Here is a 20,547-nt window from a genome sequence, read left to right as displayed (position 1 = left end):
CTGGTAATCCCTATTTCAAGTGCAGCAGACCAAGAGAGATAGTTGTCTTTGTTCAACCGAATGGAGGTGACTTGAACACGCAAGTTCTCGCTCTTGGTATTACTGCTTGAGTCAAAGGCAGCATCGATCTTGTAAGTCATCTCTTCGGCCATCACAATCCCCAAAGAAAAACAATACCCAACACCAGGAAACTCGGCACCAGCACAAGAGACAATAGGGCAAGAGGCGGTGAAGGCGAAAGAACCACGGCGGAAGAAGACTTAAGGCCTGACGGCGGCGGCAGAAGTAGCCCTGACGGCGGCGGAAGAACGACGGCGCCGCAGGTCACCAGCGGCGGAGGCAGAACAACGGTCACGGCAACAGGTGTACACGCCAGCGGCGGGCGCAAAGAAAGTCCAAGCGGCGGTGGCGGCGGAAACGTCAGCGGCGGCGGGCGGCGGAAAAACAAGGAACTCCAACGGCGGCGGAAATAGGCGGAAACTCCACGATCACACCAAAAAACCCACACGCGCTGGCTCTGATACCATGTAGAAACAAGCAACACATGAAGAGAACGGAGAAGAAACACACGATATACGTGGAAAACCTCAGTAAGAGGTGAAAAACCACGGAGAAGCTCTAACCTAGGGGCAAGACCGCAACCCTAGGAGAGAGAATGTTATTTCCACTTAATCAACAATTACACAATAAGTGGGATTATATAAGAGGGAGGCCTGCCTAGGGTACCGAGCCACCCTCAGTACCCGCGCCCATGGGACCGGGTCCATATCCAGACCCAGTTCCCTATACAAGATATTCTAACAACAAAAATCAATAAATGAACAAGAATATATGAACTTGCTGTTCAAAACAGTCCACCAGGCTTCTACGTATCCACGTATGCATATAAAAAAAACTTTGTTCAAATTAGTCCACGAGATTATAAAACAGACATTCAATCAGAAAAAAAAAATATACCCAACGTGCAACTACTCCACTTGCAGCCACTTTTCCACAGTTAGCAAAAAGTATGATAAGAATATGGTCCACATGCAGCCCAGATCTGAACAAGAAACCACATGCAACTACTTTTCCACGAGCCTAGATCTGAATAATAATGGAGTCCATGTGTTGCTATTCATCCACAAAGCTAGATCTCACTTACAACTTTCCACTGCAACTCCCACGCAGTTGCTTACTCCACAAAGCTAGATCTGACTTACAACTTTCCACTGCAACTCCCACGCAGTTGCTTACGCTCCACTACATGCACGTTGGGGACCTAATCACACATACCTCTCACATGTGATTAGGTTCCCCTTCCACGCTGCTTCAATATCTTTCGATCAGCAGAGAAAAGAGAGAAAGGAAGGACAGAGGAAGAGAAGAAGTGGGAAGAGATGGGAGAGGAAGAGGAGAAGGGGTCGCCAGAAAATCACGACAGCCGCCGGCAGAGAAGGGTAGAGATCGCCGGCTTTGATACCATGTTACAGCCGGCAGCCTTAGAGAGAGAATCGTTAATCCATTCACTAACCCTAATCTCCATAATAAAGAGATTAGGGTTGAAGAGAGATTTACAAAGTACATCAACAGAAAATAGAGGAATCTTTAAAAAGACCTTCTAACTATTAAATATTGCAAAGAACCACCTAGAAACATAAACCCTTCTAATTCAACAAGTCCCTTTATCTTTCAACCGGTGCAGAACACACAAACATTTTGCATCAGATGGATCATGGCAAGGGAAATAATGTTGAGAAGTACAGGTAAGTTCACTGGCTGAATTAACAAATTGACCACCATGTAATCCAGGCTTGTTCACTTGATTGCAAGTGGAATAAGGAACATGCTTAAGACCTATTAATTGGCATAAATAATTGGATAAATGAGGACCACCACTTCTAGTCAATCTGTTAACTTTTGTAGTATTTGTAAGATAGTCCAAAAAACAATGCACAGAGACAAAAACTAACTGAAGAACTGAATAGGAATTTCATGAAGGGATTACCTTAAAATATGCCTTTTCAAGGATCGCATTGTAAAGTACGACATCAGATTTGATTCCTGCAGAGCTTGCTTGATCCAGAAAGTACAATGCTTCAAGAAAATTTTGACCTGCCACTGTCTGGATTAAGAAAACATCACGAGGTTACAAGAAATAAAGTGAAGAATGCAGTCTCAAATTAGTCACTGATCACTATCAACATTTGCACATTTTGGAGAAATTCTGTTAGCCAAACAGTCTCAGACTAGTCATTAACCACACAATAAATATGCACATTACAGGAAAAATACTGTCAGTTAACTAAAGCACCCTATAAATTTTTTTCATATTCTTTCTCAAGTTGTATAGTGCCAAAAGACAAAATTTTGTGTGTTTCATGATATAAACATATAGAATGGTGCACTGACCAAGTCTATGCGAGAGGCTAAAGATATAAGAAAATGAACCTTTCAAAACATAGTAAAGCCTTGAGAACAGAACTGTAAAGCAAAGGATAAAAAGAAGGAAACAGTCAATGGTTAAAAAACATAATGATGAAGGAAAGTGAGATGCTAAAAGAACTAGTTATTTTGATAAAGCCTATAGCCTTAGACTCCCCTAAGCACAACGTGCACAAAACATGTCTATGTAATGCCAACACTGCAGCAAGGACTCCATGATAAAGAGTATGCTCCACAAATGACAAACAACTCGGTCTTAAAGCTACCATAAGTGATGATTAAGAATGTGCTAGTGATGTAGCGATTAGAGTGTTGACTCTAATCCCTGAGGGAAAGGCACCAAAGAAGAACAAAAGTGAAAGAAGGGTGCACAAAAATTGAAGGAAATCAATTGCAATAGGAAAATAGGGTTATTCTTAATCTCCAATTATCCTACAACAAAAGATAATAGCGCATTTTAAGGGTTCTAAACACTTGATCCGAATTGGATCTCAGATCCCCAAGACAATAGGTTCAAACCCGAAGGAATTAATAACACCATAATAAGACTAAATAAAATCTACCATAAGATCCCAAATGGATCCAAATCTAGATGCCAGTCCATTAAGCTATGCTGTGTCAATCTCCCTAGGCTGAAAACTTTGGCTCCTGACAAAGGCGTAATGCAGGAATCAATGCGCGGTCAGCAATGATGGGAAAGACCGCCCTTGACTCACCTTGAGTATACACGTAGAGGCACCTCTCCTTGTTGGGATGAGGCTGCAATAGAATTAGTAGCCTTGAACACACTGCCTGTTTGTGTATCCCATTGTGGTCCCGATACTCTGAAGAATCGCTTTGCATATGATTGGTCTCAACTAGCTGTCTGTTATCTGAAGATTCATTTGCATCACGGTGGGGGTAAAACTCAGCCACTTAGAAAATTGAAAAAATGTTCCAATCTTTGGGAAGCTCCAAAAGGTAGACATTTTCCCCTAAGCATTGAATGATCCGGTAAGGGCCATACTTACAGGGACTCAGCTTGTAATAGGTACCAAGAAGGAAATGTTTTTGGATGGAAATAGACCTAGACAAGCTGACCCACGTCAAAACTGACGTCCCTCCTACCTGGTCAACATATGCTTCATAAAGCTCATAGATATCCTGCAATATCTGTTCAAGCATGTAAGCTATAGCATCTAGGGCTTGAGAGGTCAACAACGACAGGATATGACACAGGAATTAAATCAATCATGTGGTTAGGAGATTGCTCATACACAATCTAGAAGGGAGACTTGCTAGTAGAACGGTTAACCAAACTGTTATATGCAAATTCGACTTGAGGCAACATCAAATCCCATGTCTTGATATAAACACCAACCAAACAGCGAAGTAAATCACCAAGATTATGATTGACCACTCCAGTCTGACCGTTGGTCTATTAAACTAAACCATACTTTTGAGCAATGTCCACAAAGACTTAGAAATGACTCATGAACCTAGTGTCACAATAAGAACTGATGCTTTGTGGGAGACCATAGAAACATGCAACATCCCGAAAGTAGGATGACACCACTAAAGATGCGTCAGTGGTATGCTTACATAGGATAAATGTTGCCAATCTTGGAGAACTGGTGTACAACTACTATAATGGAATCAAATCCATGCACCATCCTAGGGAGCATGTTAGCATCCACCTGCTAACTTCCACCTGCTACAACAAAATACTCAACCACACACACTGCCCTAACCCAGTTAGAGCGACCCTCACCAGAGGAAAATCCCTATTACATCCATATCCCTACTTGCACCTCCAATTCCCTTATTTATAGCCATTTTCTGGTTCAGTCCACTAGACCCAATTCTACAACCAAAACTTAGACACTAACATTACTCCCCCTTCGGAAAACACCTTGTCCTCAAGGTGTGATTAGCTGAAAGAAATATCTGCTGGATGAGAAGTGTCCTCTCCACATGAGTATTGTTCTATACGTTGTGCAATTATCGAGGCACTCTGTGCAAGTTCAGTGGATAACTGTAGATGCAATAGCCAGGAAAATGTTCTTCACAACAGCCTCTGCAAAGGGATGGTAAACGCTATTGATTTGCTTGCCCATCATTAGCTCTGTTTAAGGTTTGGAAGTAAACCCATATTTGCATGTGTTTGGGATTATCAGCATTAAAAGGCCTTCCTGGGTGTTCCTGCTTCCACTTAATCAAGGGAGCATTTTCCGCAGCCTCTTGCCTGCAAACTAAGTGCCATTCCTTCTCGAGGATTTTTCCTGTTAGCCCTTCTTGCTGCCTTGCAATTGGTTTAGAACCTCAATACTGCATCCTTGCTAAGTGTACTCTGTAGCCCATGCATTCGATAAGATCATGTTCCAAGAGGTTCCCCTCTCACCTACCCTCCTTATTTTAATGTGCCACTCTACTGCATATATATCAACCAATGCATTTCTAATGGGAACATATTGCTCAGGACTACACAGCTCTTCAAGGGCATGAATGGATGAATCCTTCTTTGAAGATTCAGGTACCATGCAGGTACTTAAAATGTGTAAATAACAGAAATAGTCCCAGGCTAACACCATTGGGATTTTCTGCAGCTGGGCTTCCTCCAAGAACGAATAGCCTAGAGAAACTAACATCTTCAGTCCAAGGTTTCCTTCATTGAAAAGTATGCATTGTGTGTAACGGGTCAACCATCTTCTTAGGCAATGGAAAGTAGGTTTCAATGGTCGCAAATGATCCACCTTCAATTCCTTCAACTCTAGTTTCATGCAGCTCCCCTCATTAGGCCCAAGAAGCCATAATATCATTCCCATGGGAACCCCAAGTTGTATACATAGCAGTAAGGAGAGGAAATAGGAATGGTCGATTACCTTAAGGTCATTCCCCAAGTCTCCTAGTAGCAGGTCAACAAAAACATTGCATCCATATCTTCCCCTGGCATGTATGACGATAGAGCCCTGGCTAAACTGTTACATTAATCAGGCAGCAACAATACCTGCTGGCAGCAGAGAAATTTGTGCAACTACTGTGAAACCTGATCTTGGGCATTTCCTGCTTGGAACCCAAACTTGAAGGCATCTTATGTTCTCGGTCTCCACATTTCTTTCAAACATGAACCTAGTGTTAAGTTTTGTGCGTATGGAGGCTCGGGTCTATTCAGACCCGATCCACTTGTTTTCTAATCCACACGCCTAAACATACTAGGCGGTGGCACTTCTGTAAATGTTATATAATTTGTGTACATTTTGTTATAACCTGATTAGGTTAATTCTTTAATATAGATTAAGGATCACACGGCTGTTAATGCTGGTGACTCTCTTCCTCCATTTGTCTTCTCTTCTATTTCTTCTTCTCATTCTACCTGATTTCAGACGAAGAGACGTGAATAAGCAAAGATTCTTACCTGGTATCAGAGCAAGGTTACCTCGTCCTCCAGTGAGTGGTTTCAGTTTGACGTGATTATCCCTAATCTGCCCTAAGTACTCATTTCTGGCGTGGATATCCCTCATTTCGGTTTCTGCCTTGAATCTTGTGTGATTTACTCTCATCGTTTGCCCTAAATTGATTTGCCCTAATTTCGGTTCGTTTTTGCCCTAATTCTGTTGCTGCCCCAATTTGCCCAGTTTTCTGCCTCACGTTGTCTGCCCTAATCATCTTTCTTCAGTCATGGATCAGCCGACGCCCTCTCTTCTATCCTCCAGCTTTCTCTCCCAACTTATCTCCCAAAAACTGAATCATAGTAACTATTTGACTTGGAAACGTCAAATTGTTCCATTTATTAAAAGTCATAGACTCTATGGGCATATCGATGGCACTACTCCAGCACCTCCAAAATATATTTACCGTGAAGTGAAGAAGACCGTAGTGGGAGATCAAGCTACTGGGGCTTCGGCTGGAAGTGAAACTAGCATTGAATATGATACTCTTACGGAAAGTAATCCTGAATATGATGTTTGGCTGGCCCACGGCCAGTCACTTGTCGCATATATTACTTCTACCTTGTCAGAGGAGGTATTAGGAGGCATTGATGATGATTTAACAACTTTAGAATTGTGGTCTACCCTTGCCACAACGTACTCTCAAGTATCGGAAGCACGGTTTCTGCAATTAAGAAGACAATTTCAGGATATCAAGCGTGGGACGCGTACAGTTTTGGAATATCTGAATGAAATCAAAAACGTAAGTGATCAACTTACTGCCATTGGACATCCTGTCAGCGATAAAGACAAAGTGCAACAAGCCTTGAGTGGCCTGGGAACAGAGTTTGATATTTTTTGCACAGCCTTGGAGGTTTTACCTGTCCTTCCATCTTTTGAAGATCTGAAAGCCAAGTTATTTCAACACGAAGCTAGTCGTGTGCAGCGACAGAATTTGATTTCTCCCAACAGCCACAATGTATTGATTACAGGGACACATGCATTGCAAGGGAATCGTACTCGCCATTGGACTCCTCAGGCAGGAATGGGAAGAGGGATTCTCCCGACACCACCAGGCATGAATACTACTGCCGCCACATCTAGAAGGGTTCCGACTTGCTTCTATTGTAATAAGAGGGGACATGTGAAATCAGAATGTTGGCACAATCCTCAGAATAAAAATAATCAAGTCAGGCGTGAAAACAAGGCAGCAGTAGGGTCAGTTTCATCCTCATCTAGCTCAAATCCAACATCAAATGTTTCATCGGAGGTGCAACAACTTCTTATGACAGCCTTATCTAAGCTCCACTTGAAGCAAAATGAGCAAGGAGAGTGGTATGTGGACCTGGAGCAGCAGCCCATGTTACTGGTGACACAGGTACTTTATCTAGTGTTTTCCCTTATTTAGATCAAGGCTCAGTTGTCACAGGAGATGGTTCCCATCACACAATATCGCACATTGGAAATGCACAAATATCTATGGGTTCCTCTTCCATTCCATTAAAGAATGTCCTTGTTGTTCCAAGTGTCAAGAAAAATATTATCTCAGTGTCCAAACTGATTGATGATACTCACTCCTCTGTTGAATTCACACCGTCTTCTGTTTATGTCAAGGATGCTCGAACCAAGAGGACGTTCGCTGAGGGCACTCGCAAAGGCGACATGTATGTTCTTGAAGAAGCTCCAAAGTTGTCAAAATCTCACCCTTCAGATCCATCCTTTTTAATTCATAGTGAAATCAATGTCGCAGAATATAATAAGCCATCCATTTGGCATGGTCGGTTAGCTCATTGTAGCCAGTCTTTTGTTCGAAGTCTTGTTGCAGACGGGCTCTTAGATAAGTTCAGTCTGAGTTCAGTCAGTGAGTCCAGCATGTGCTCGAGTTGTCATATCTGTAAGAGCCATGCCCTTCCTTTTCAATTAATAAATAAAAGAGCTTCAAAGGCTTTTGACACTATACATTCCGATGTTTGGGGGCCTGCTCCAATTCCTTCTTCTTCTGGGAGTAGATATTATGTTATTTTTATTGATTCATATTCCCGATATACTTGGATTCATTTCATGAAACACAAATCAGAAGTCTTCCGCCTGTTCACTCAATTTCATGCTTTGGTTCAGAATAAATATTCCAGCAATATTGTGCATTTTCAATGTGATGGTGGTGGTGAATTTATTTCTAGTGAATTTACTGAGTATCTACTAGATAATGGGATCACTAGACAAACTTCATGCCCCCATACACCTCAGCAAAACGGAATTGCTGAAAGGAAACATAAGCATATTGTTGAAAGTGCCCTTAGCATGATGCATGACACAGACTTACCTATGACATTGTGGACCGAGGCTTTTCATACAGCTGTTCATGCTATAAATCGACTGCCATTGGCTTTGCTTGATGGAAAATCTCCATCAAGTTACAGGACTCCAAGGCAACTTCTCTGACACTCAAGGACAAAAATGAGTTTTATGATACTTGGTTACATGCTGAAATCTTAAGACAAGGGGCGGAAAAGTTGAATGAACACAAGAAGCAAGTTGTTAATGAACCCGAAACACCTATAAGTAGCTCCTTGGACAGCGTGCCTCCATTTCCTCATCCCAATGATCCACCTACATATAATCGGTTCTCAGGCCTGGTGTATTCTAGGCGATCAGTTCCTACGGCAGATCCAACCGCAGTTCCACGCCAGTCACAACGCGTGAGACATCCTATTGATAGATGGGTGAGCTATAATAATTTTTCTTTGGATTTTCAGTTGTTTATGACAGAAGTCAACAAAAAGGTGGAACCAAAATCTTATCACCATGCGAGTAAGGAAAAATGTTGGGTTGAAGCTATGAATGAGGAAATGACAGCCTTGCATGAATGTCAAACTTGGCAGATTGTTCCTCGTCCAAATGATAAGAATGTTGTGGGTTCCAAGTGGGTTTACAAGCTGAAATATAAGCCAGATGGTAGCATTGATCGACATAAGGCGCGTCTTGTGGCACGCGGGTTCACTCAGCAATATGGGGAAGATTATGATGAAACATTCAGTCCAGTCATCAAGATGGGAACAATACGCGTGATTATTTCTCTTGCAGTCTCATATGGATGGCCTCTTTATCAGTTAGATGTTAAAAATGCATTCCTTCATGGGATTCTTAAGGAAGAGGTTTACATGAAGCAACCTCCTGGCTATACTACTCATGATCCTCAACAATGGGTTTGTAAATTACAAAAATCTCTATATGGGTTGAAGCAAGCTTCTAGATCATGGTTCGATCGTTTTTCTCATCATATACAACAAGTTGGTTTTCTCCGAAGCTCTCTCGATCACTCTTTGTTTATCTATCATTCCGGAGAAGCTACCACTTGGTTGCTTATATATGTTGATGATATTGTTATCACTGGGAACTCGGCATCACATATATCCTATGTTAAAGATATGTTGAAGCAAGAATTCAAGATGAAGGATCTCGGCGAATTACGATATTTTTTGGGTGTTGAGCTTGACAGGACAAATGATAGATTGACTCTTACGCAACACAAGTATACCCTTGATGTTTTGGACAAGGCACGCATGACTAATTGCAAACCCATAACTACTCCTAGTGTTCTAAACACTAAGTTGACTTCATCTGATGGAACTGCAGCATACTCCGATCCTACATTCTATCGCAGCATTGTTGGTATGTTACAATACCTCACTTTTACTCGCCCAGACATAGTATATGCTGTAAACCAGATTTCTCAGTTCATGCATGCCCCCACAGAAGGACATATGGATGCCGCTAAGCGGATATTGCGGTATCTCAAAGCTTCTCTTGGAGATGGACTAGTCTACACAAAATGCCCCAATGTTTCTCTTGGACATAGCATATATACATATACTGATGCAGACTGGGCAGGCGATCCCGATGATCGACGATCAGTTTCAGGTTTCTGTCTTTTTCTTGATTCTAATCTCATTTGTTGGAGCAGTAAAAAGCAGCGTGCTGTTGCACGATCCAGCACTGAGGCAGAGTACACAGCAATGGCTGCAGGGACAGTTGAAGCATCATGGTTACGACATTTGCTTGGAGAGCTTAATCTTCCTATTGCCCAGTCATCATTACTATGTGACAATCAAAGTGCAATAAAAATTGCCTTCAATCTCATTCTGCATCATCGTACCAAACACATAGAGATTGATCAACACTTCGTCCGTCAGAAGGTTGAAGAAGCCGAGATTTTGCCTACTTATATATCCACCAGTGAACAGATAGCTGATATCTTTACTAAAGGACTCACAGGGCAGCACTTTTGGGAATTGAAGAACAAGTTATGCATGGTCAAATCTCATGCACAACTTGAGGGGGGCTGTTAAGTTTTGTGCGTATGGAGGCTCGGGTCTATTCAGACCCGATCCACTTGTTTTCTAATCCACACGCCTAAACATACTAGGCGGTGGCACTTCTGTAAATGTTATATAATTTGTGTACATTTTGTTATAACCTGATTAGGTTAATTCTTTAATATAGATTAAGGATCACACGGCTGTTAATGCTGGTGACTCTCTTCCTCCATTTGTCTTCTCTTCTATTTCTTCTTCTCATTCTACCTGATTTCAGACGGAGAGACGTGAATAAGCAAAGATTCTTACACCTAGCTCCTCCCAAATGAAAACAGCATTATTCATGCAAGATGGTTTCCACTCAGGCACTAATTTAGAGATCATGAAATCAATGAACTCAGCGATAAACGTAACGTCCTGGTCTGAGATGTCCAATTGCTCCATCACCTTATTTGGCAACTGAAAGTGCAGTATCGCCAAGAAGGTATAACATGAAATGGACATTCTTCCCTCGGCCACAAGGGCCAGCTATACATAGAAGCAATGATACAGACTTAGCGTCACTTTTCTTCCCCTTTGGCTTGAATTCATGGTTACTGTTAGATCCTTCAACTTCCACGCATGGGGACCTTGGAGAAGCAGTGGTGTTCCACGTATTAGCATCCATGGAGGCCTGATTGCATTCATAATCTATATCCATTGACAAATGGCCAGAATTTGCCTGAGCAACTGAAGTTCCATCCGAGAGAAAAGAGACCGACCAAAACTTGATGTTTTGGATGTAACAATGAGTAAGTGTAATGAACTGCGGGCTTGCTTTCTTAGATCAATGCGAGAAAGAGGTCTTTCAATAGTTCTCTTGCAGGAGGCCTTTCAGATGCAAGAACTAAACATTTCTCAATAAGCATCTTCATAAAAGGATCTTTAACCTAAGGCTGCAGGTTTGATTCCCGAAGAAATTTCCTTATAATTTTGAGTAGGATTCCTGCATGCGCTGTAAGGGCACTCAAAAGTGAGGTCTTCTTTCCCAGCATTTACTAGCCGTTTAATCTCATCCTTCACTGGCTGAGGACTACCCATTCCAATTTTCTCATGGAATTGGTTGGTATTGCTTTGCACACAATAAGGCGTGTCACTGTAATTTTTCAAACCATTACTATGGAAATCCTGAAACTGAAACAGGTCGGTTTCTTCCACGCCGGCTACACCAGCTGCCTTTCCGCTTAAGCCTTTTGTTTCTCCATGTTGCGTATCTCTTTGGTCGCTCCATATGATTACTGCCAGATTCTCCAAGACTGTGGGTTTGGCTGTAAAAAACCCACACCCTTAGGGTGTCCCTGGACTGTAGCCAAGGGGGTTTTCCTGGCTGTACCATGTGCCTTCTCCTCTTTCCTCATTGCAAGGATCCTACAGAAACTTCACGAGACTTAAGCATACCTGGATCCTTAGGTACTATTGACATGAAGATGGTGTAGTCCTTGGATGATCGAACCAACACACCAATGTCGCCAATCTTGCTGACAGTTGCTCTGCTGGTCATGGAGAACAATGGAAGGGCTGAAACACCCACCTGAGAGGCGGCATTGTGGAAGACCTTCTTGCTCGCTCTCTTGACTATAATTTCTTTTGCAAGGTGGGTCAACACTGAGAGCGGCTCAGTGGTAGACATGGAGTCGTTCTCCTCATTATTGGAGATTCCAAGAGTCTGTTGGAACATAGATGTTTTGTCGCCAATAACCTGAACTGTAGTTGGTGGTGGCAAGAGGCTTGACCCTACGGCAGTGAATGAACCGGTCTGGGGGTGGTTGCAGCCCCACCCTGTCATCCTGGTGTTCTTTTGGGCTTTGTTGCTGCCAAGTTGTGAAGACATCTTCAAGAGACAATTGGGTGCTCATCTCGTGAGGCCTTTCTTCAAGCAATACCCTCATCTGCTACTGTCTAAGCAGTATCATCTGCAACTTCTTGTCCACTTGGTCCAACTTCCCATTGATCCTTGCGAAGGTACTCTATATTAGAATTTAAGGATTAGCTCTAACGTAAGTATGCATATATGTTTTTATATGTACTGTCATATATCTTAAACTCCTAGTAGTTTGAGATATGATTTGTATATATAAATATATGTATGTATGCATAGGTCTTTATGTATTTATTTCTTTTTATTTTTCTTGTATTTTCTGTACATCTTTTAATATTTCCTTTTTTTACCAAGGGCACTAGCTGTTGGCTGCTTCCAACAGCTAGAAATCTAGCCATTAGAGCTGCCCAATAGCTAGCTCCTTTTCTCCTTCTTCCTTACTTTCTTCTATAAATAAGGGACTTGGGTCCCTTGGTTTGTAGAGGCTTTAAGGCCTGGTTGTGCACCTTATTTGAGATAAATTAGAACTGTTACACCTCTAGTTTGAGGTTTCTCCCTTGTGTGATTTCTTGGAGTGGCAGGTATCTTTGTGTTTCTATTCTCAAGTTGAAGTCTGGTTTACACTCTCCACTTATTCCAACCGACCAGCCCTAATCTATCGACCTGAGCCCCTTCCATCGAGTTGCTCCACGGTGCCATGGCGTCCCGAATGGTAACTCTCTCTACTGCCATCAATCTCTGATACCTCGTTAGCATCCACCTGCTACAAGAAAATACTTACCCATGCGCACTGCCCTAACACAATTAGAGCGACCCTCACCAGAGGAAAATCCCTACTACATCGATATCCCTAATTCCACCTCCAATTCTCTTTTATAGCCTTTTTTTGTTTCAATCGACTAGACCCGATCCAAAACCAATTCCAGAACCAAAACCTGGACACTAATAGAGCCCCACAATAAAGTTCATCAACCTGAACCTAAGGCTAATATGGGATGGGTAAAGGAGTGTACAACCCACTACTTTAACGCTGACCTTTAGCTTCTGATAGACTCGATCGTTAGTCACATATTCGACCACATTTTCAGCATCTTGGGCCAATAAGAACACTCTTTTAGAGAGGCAAGGGCCTTATTATGACCAAAATGACCCAACATACTGCCCCCATGAATTTTAGAAATCAGTTGTAACCTCGAGCGAGTTCGAGTTGAGCCGGAGTTGACTCGGCTCATTAAGCCACCCTATCTACAATATAACTGTCGCAAGCTTCAAGTATCTTTGTAAGCTCAAAGTCGGCTTGTTTATAAACGAGTCGACCACAAGCCGAGTTTTTGGCTCGGCTCGTTGTGCAGCCCTATCTGCAAAGGAACTATAGCAAGCGTCATCTTCAAAGCCACGGATGTCATGTGCCCTGGCCGTCAAATTCTTGGGTTGGGAATCTTTTCCATTAACTAAAATATAAGACAGGATGCAATTGGTGTAAAGTGGTCGAAGACTTGCTAAAGCATTAAATGATCTCTGTACGATTGTACCTATCAGATTTATAGCTTGTAAGGAAAATGAAGCCTGTAAAAGTCTACGACTAGCTGCACATGGTTGCTGCAACTCGCCGAGCCACTCCTGGAAGAATGTACATTGAGGGCCGAAAGGACTCCTTCCCCAGAGGATCCAGGACAACGTCCTTGGGAATTTGGGGGATGTGATGGTACACTTGCACACGTCCAGACTGAAGGACACGCCGATTCAGCATAGTTCCTCAGCATTCTTGGTAAAGTACCAGTTTGCTGCAAGGCTAAGCCATTCGAAGGCCCTCCACTCAGTGGTCGATTCAGGTTTGGCTGGCATCATGTAAAGTTTTGCCTCTAACATCCAAACAGGGCCTAAAAATTCTCACTAAGTTAGCCATTTATGGCAAATTTCTTGGTGACATAATTAGGATTAGCTAACGTTGGATTTGCTTCATTTAATCTTGTTCAGTCGATTTTTGCTCCGATGATTCAGTTCAAAATAAGAAAACGAAAAGCAATGCAGAATCTGGAATTGCTTTCCCTTGGGACGACATTCTAGATCTGTTAATCCCACCCATATGTCTGAACTTTACCAAAGTTTATATATATATATATATGTATGTGTGTGTGTGTGTGTGTGTGTGTGTGTGTGTGTGTTACCCTAAAAAAGAAAATCATTATGAATGGAGAAAAAAGTGTTTCAAGTGTTTGGGCTGACAATAGGGCTGAGCATTGAGCCGGGTACCCGGCCCGAAAAAACCAGCATGGGTCGGCCAGACAGGGCCCGATATAAATTTTATTGTTAAAAATATATTTTATATTAATTTTTTTTTAATTTTATCGAGGCCGACCCTGGGCTCGAGTTTCAGGTGTCTGGCCGGGCCGATGCCCAGGTCTAGTTGACAATACACTCCTCCCAAGGGTTTTGAAAGTCAGGGTCATTCACATATAGCTTGTTACAACCTTCAAATTTAATAACGTTGATTGACATGGTCATAAGGAGGTTATTTTTTCTGCTAAGAGCATCGACAATTTTGTTAAGAGTTCCTAATTGATGATTAATAGAGAAAGTATACTTTTGCAGGAAACTGACCCATTTAGCATGTCGGCTGTAACGCGCGGCGTTTGGGCGGAGCGGGTCGGGTCAGGGTCCAGACCCGGACCCTAGCCCCACGCGAGAGGAGCCCGACGCTGTCCCTCCTCCCTCGCATTCTCTTCTCCTTCGCTTTCCTCTTACCGTCTCTTCCTTACCCACGACCGGAGCTCAGGGAAGAAGGCGACGGCGACGGCGGCGGCGGCGGCGGCGGCGGCGGCGGCGGCGGCGGCGACGACGGCGGCGTTGAGGTGAACCCTGTCGTCCCCTGCCTCTTCCTCTCTTCTCTTTTCTTCTCCTTCCCGTTTTCTTTCCCTTCTCCCTCTCCCACCGTCTCTCGTCTCCCCTCTCCACCGAACGACCCTCCCTCTCCCACTGTCTCTCGTCTCCCCTCTCCACCGAACGACTCTCCCTCTCCCACTGTCACTCGTCTCACTCTCCACCGTCTCTCTCTCTTCTCTCCCGTCCTCTCCCCTCACTGCCTTCTTTTCCCCTTTTGACCGAACCCTCTCCCCATTTTCTGCTCGTTTTCTATTTTTCTCCAATCAAGTACTTTCTCTCACTGATTTTCACTGTGCTATCACTGTTGGATCCGTTTTCAGCTTGGGGATTTGTCTTCCCCCTCGTAACAGCAATTAGAGAAGGCCTTGGTAGTGGCGGCATTGGAGGATTTTAGCCGTTTGGGGACCACTTGGACGCGTGAGGTGGCTGCCGGGAGGATTACAACAGTTTAGACCTTCAATCGGGGTGAGCAAGGCGAAATTGAACCTATTTTATGATATATTTCTCTTTGGAACGCTCATAATTATTGGTTGAGCATGCTAGAGCTTTGAATTGATTATTTGGAACACATGTTAGTGATTTCGTTTTTGGGGAAAAGCTTGCGATTATGTTGGGAAGCGAAGATTCATATTTTGGATGATCATTTAAGCATGATAGATTAATTTTCGAAGCATTAGGGGAGACATGGTAGAGTTTGTGAGGTTGTGGGGAAGATTTAGGACCGTTTTAGTGAGCCTGTAGCACGCGTTTTTGTGAACGGGTGCATCTTGGAGTTAAATAGGGATAACGTACATAAGTTGGAAGTATCTTTGGGGTAGACGCCTTGATTTAAGAAAAAAGGAATTTTGAGAAAGGCGTTAGTGATAGACGGATTGATGGCTTTGAGTTTTGGCATCTATTGGCACGGCTAGGAGTGGGAAGTGACCCTATTGGAGAACTTGTGGGTCGACACTACCCGTCGACACCCTCTTGAGGCGATGACGCGTGCCTCAATGACCTTGTTTTGTTTTTGTTTGAATTGTTGAGGTTTGTAGTAGGAATCTTATCTTGTGTTTGTGTCTGCAGGTTCACCGGGTACGTCCCGTCGACCTTGAGTTACCGGATTCGAAGCTCGAGGCATTTTGAAGATTCTTGTGAACGCGCCACAGGTATGGCGACATTCCAGGCAAATCCCTGCCTGGGCAAGTGAATGAATGTGTGTTCCTAAGATCATGGGATCCTAGGATTTGTGATATGAATTGATTGAGTGTTCCGTGAATGAATATGTGTATACATGTACATAAATTGGTATATGATATGAATTGTTTTGAAAGGCTTATAGTAATTGTTTTGATAATGTTACGCATTGTATGTGCATGCTAGAATTGATAACTGCATAGGACAGCTACGAGCCCACCACAGATTGAGACTACTCTCTGTGGTTTGGCTAAGTTTTCAAAGATATGATTGTTATGATGATGAATGTGAATGTTATGTTTATTGAATACTCATTGCCGCGGGCAATGATGCAAATGTTTGCACAGTGGGTAGTTGTACCCATATTGTTATGACGGCTAGCCAAAACTGTTGTGGTTATGTGTAACCCTCGTGTGGAGGCAATTGGAGGTGTGGGTTCACTCGTGAAGTGAACCAACCTCAGGAGCTAGCCAGTTAAATGTGTTTGTGCAAGTATAAGTATAAGAATGAAAGAATAAGAGATGAGAGGCCAGTGGGATGTGACTATGTATATGGGAGTTGTCCCACTTTCGCCACTGGTCTCGCCTGTTCGGAGCGCAGGCGGTGCAAGGCCCCAGGGTACTGTTGTGTGATGTGCTTGGAGCGTAGGCTCCCGCCTTCCCAACCTGGGTGTCCTAGGGAAGGCTGAGTATCTCTCCTTGGAATTCACACATCCATGGATGAGTGCTCTACCGCTGCAGCGGATAGATGGATCCATACTGTTCTGGGCCACCACGGGGGTTGTCTCTCGGCTGTGGGCCGCCCGCGGTGTGCACGTGCCTGTGTTTGCACCCACAGGAACTGTAAATTCACTGATAGTAATGAAACTGCAATGTATGTGATTGAAATATATAGGATTGTTGTGCATGTGACTGTTGTGCTTATGAATGCAAGTGACATGTTGATGATGCCTTGCATGTGATTGAAATTATGTTATTGTAGCCATTGAGTGGCGTCTGCATGTCGTGTCTTGACACGACATAATGATAGATTGTTCTGATGTTTGTTTGTGTACTGAGCCCGACCTAAGAGGGCTTGGACTTTTCCTGGCTTGTTGCCATACTGCGAAGGCTAAGCCTTCAGTTGTTTCCTTTTTTCAGGTTTTGGTGTACCCGGGGCAGCAGGCTGAGCAGATGGCTACACTCACGTCCTACTGGGGAGGTTTTGGGTTTTGTTTTGTTCTTGTAGTGCCGGCGCGTCGGGTTTTTGGTTTTACTGATGCCTTGTTTTGATGAGGCATCGATGTTGTGATTTTGGGGCATTTTTGTCAAATGTACAATTGAATTGAAATGCTATATAATGGAAAGCTTGCCCCATTGTTTTGAATTGTATGGCTCATTCCTTTTTGAACTATTGTGTAGTCACACCTCGATGTTGGATGTTAGAAAAAAAAAATGTTTGAGTGTCAAAAAGGTCGGGGTGTGACAGTTTTGGTATCAGAGCCATGGCAAACCCCACTATGGATGTGAGTTAAAGCCTATTTGTGAAGCCGTGTTGCCCAGGTACGCATTCATTTGATTAGATTGTTATTGTGGTTATGCTTTTTCACGTATAAGTACGTAATGTGATCTATGTTTTGAACTTCGTGCTACGTTGTGATTTGATTTGTGAGATTAGTCATAGACTGGATTTGAGATTAAGGTTCTTGTTTGTACAGATGGAATATCATCGTAAGGGTAAGAAGCGAGCTGGGCCGTCCACAGAGGCACAGAGAGAGCCTAGTCCGGCCCATTCTGATGCGCATACCCCACGCGACGACAGTACGTCAGGGCACCAGTATGCCCAATTGGGTGGGGGTGCTCAAACCCCACTGAGGCAGACTCCACCTGTGGATCAACAGTCTATTTTGCTGACCACGTTGCAAACACTGACCTCCCTTGTGCAGTCCATGGTCAGTAACCAGAGGAGTAATGCATCTCCTTCCAGAGACACCACTGCGCCACTTAAGGAGAAGGCATCAGCGGTGTCGTTTCAACAGTTCATGGCGATGCAGCCGCCTATCTTTTCAGGAGGGTGCAGTCACGATAAGGCAAAACAGTGGATTGAGGAAGTTGAACGCATCTTTGTGCTTCTGAAGATGCCTGAGGAAGACAAAGTGAACTATGGCACTTACCTGCTGAAAGGTGATGCCATGGATTGGTGGAGATCAACTCTTGAGATCCGGTATGCAGGCCAACCGTCAATTTCTTGGAAGCAGTTTAGAGATTCCTTCCTCAACACCTACTACCCAGTGCATGCTAGAGACAAGAACATGCAAGAGTTTCTTGATCTACAGCAAAATCAAATGAGCTTGGAGGAATATATTACAAGATATCGACACTTGGAGGCATATTGCCCACACTTCTACACTACAGACGGAGCCAGGGCAGGCAAGTTTGTGCGTGGTCTGCGGGAGGGACTGCGAACCAAAGTTTTGACGAGCAGACCTCGTGACTTGGACGAGGCGGTCACTATGGCAAGATGTATAGAAGAAGACTGGGCGAGGACACAGAAGGATCACCAGAAGAAAGCAAGCCAGCATTCACAAGGTGGACGAACCCAGGTGAAGCGCCACCACTTTGCAGGCAGGACAAGGCCTTATGAGAGGCGGGATGATCGAACTTTCAGACGGAACCAGCCAACCCGTAGTGAGGCCACCCAGGGGTCAGTGGCTACTCCGACTTCTCAGAGGTGCCCTACTTGTTCGCGTGTGCACCCTGGAAAGCCGTGCTATCGAGAGATCGGAGCTTGCTTACACTGTGAAAGGATGGGGCACTTTATCAAGGATTGTCCCTTAAGGAAAGAAAGAGAGTTGAAGAAGCCAGAGGCCGGTCCTTCTAGCGCACGACAGACGACTGGACGTGTCTATGCTACTACCGTGGAGGAGCTTCAGGCACACGACCTTGTTGAAGGTACTTTACTTGTTGGTTCTCATATTGCTAGAGTGTTGTTTGATGCTGGGGCGACCCATTCATTTATATCTAGTCGATTTGCTACTTCACTAGAAGTGCCTGCTAGGAAGATGCCGTATGTTCTGAAAGTTGTTAGCCCTATGCATGCTCAAGAGTCGTGTAGTGAGTATCTATCTGATGTGGACGTGGAGATCCATCAACATCACTTACATGCACAGTTGGTGATCATGAGTTTTAACGAATTTGATGTGATTTTGGGCATGGATTGGTTATATGCACATTATGCTAATATAGATTGCAGGAAGAAGCAGATACAGTTGTTGACTGATGAAATGCAACCTGTGGAGTTCCATGCTCGTAAGGCCAGTCGAACTGATAAGATAATGGTGTCTGCATTGAAAGCTAAACGATTGATAGAATATGGAAGTGTTGCCTTCTTGGTCAATGTGTTGACCAATGAGCCGGAACCGGTGAGGTTACCGGATGTGGCAATTGTGAGTGAGTACCCTGATGTGTTTCCGGAGGAACTGTCAAGTTTGCCTCCAACACGAGAAGTGGAGTTCAAGATAGAGTTGTCACCAGGGACAGCTCCTATTTCTAAGGCACCCTATCGTATGGCACCAGCAGAGTTAGAAGAATTGAAGAAGCAATTGCAGGAGCTCTTAGACAAGGGCTTCATCCGACCTAGTGTGTCACCATGGGGAGCACCAGTGTTGTTTGTGAAGAAGAAAGATGGGACAATGCGTTTGTGTATCGACTACCGCATGTTGAATCAAATCACCATCAAGAATAAGTATCCGCTTCCTAGAATTGAAGACTTGTTTGATCAGCTTAAGGATGCAAAGGTTTTCTCCAAGATCGATCTGAGGACAGGTTATCATCAACTCTTGATACGGGAGGAAGATGTTGCTAAGACTGCATTTCGAACCAGATATGGGCACTATGAATTCAGGGTCATGCCTTTTGGGTTGACCAATGCTCCCGCAGCGTTCTTGGACCTCATGAATCGGGTTTTCCAAGAGTTCTTGGACCGATTTGTTATTGTTTTTGTGGATGATATTTTGGTGTACTCAGAGAGTGTGACGGAGCATAGAGATCACTTGAGAAGTGTATTGGGTCTTTTGCGCAAGCATAAGTTGTATGCCAAGTATTCAAAATGTGAATTTTGGCTAGAGAAGGTAAACTTTCTGGGTCATGTAATCTCTAAGGATGGAGTATCCGTCGATCCGGCTAAGGTGTCAGCTGTGCAGGACTGGAGGACGCCATGCAGTGTAACCGAGGTTAGAAGCTTTTTGGGATTGGCAGGATATTATCGCAGGTTCATACAAGACTTTTCGAAAATAGCTACACCAATGACTAAGCTATTGAGAAAAGGAGTGAAGTTTATTTGGAATGAAGAGTGTGAGAGGAGTTTTCAAACTCTGAAGGACAAGCTTACTGCTGCTCCTATTCTGACACTTCCATCAGGTCATTCGGGTTTTGTACTGTACACAGATGCATCAGGAATCGGTTATGGTTGTGTGCTAATGCAAAATGGCCGTGTGGTGGCTTAT

At 43.7% G+C, this 20,547-nt stretch overlaps 1 protein-coding gene and 1 long non-coding RNA gene across 3 annotated transcripts in view; one reads left to right on the top strand and one right to left on the bottom strand.

Annotated features, from left to right (window-relative positions):
• The window catches only part of LOC116251017 (pentatricopeptide repeat-containing protein At1g76280), a 68,576-nt gene that overhangs the window by 10,615 nt on the left and 37,414 nt on the right, over positions 1 to 20,547 (bottom strand). For both annotated transcript variants that reach the window (XM_031625065.2, XM_050076923.1), the window contains exon 12: positions 1,988 to 2,104. In XM_031625065.2, the coding sequence (XP_031480925.1) occupies positions 1,988 to 2,104 (117 nt within the window). The remainder of the gene's footprint in view (positions 1 to 1,987; positions 2,105 to 20,547) is intronic.
• LOC126409928 (uncharacterized) lies at positions 14,647 to 17,439 on the top strand. Its single transcript, XR_007572871.1, has 3 exons — positions 14,647 to 15,353; positions 15,954 to 16,036; positions 17,204 to 17,439. It is a non-coding gene; the product is annotated as an uncharacterized LOC126409928 (long non-coding RNA).

This window comes from Nymphaea colorata, chromosome 3, assembly GCF_008831285.2.
Source record: "Nymphaea colorata isolate Beijing-Zhang1983 chromosome 3, ASM883128v2, whole genome shotgun sequence".
Classification (NCBI taxonomy): Eukaryota; Viridiplantae; Streptophyta; class Magnoliopsida; order Nymphaeales; family Nymphaeaceae; genus Nymphaea; species Nymphaea colorata.
The sequence above is the reverse complement of the archived record's forward strand: the minus strand, read 5'-3'. Positions and strand labels throughout refer to the sequence as shown.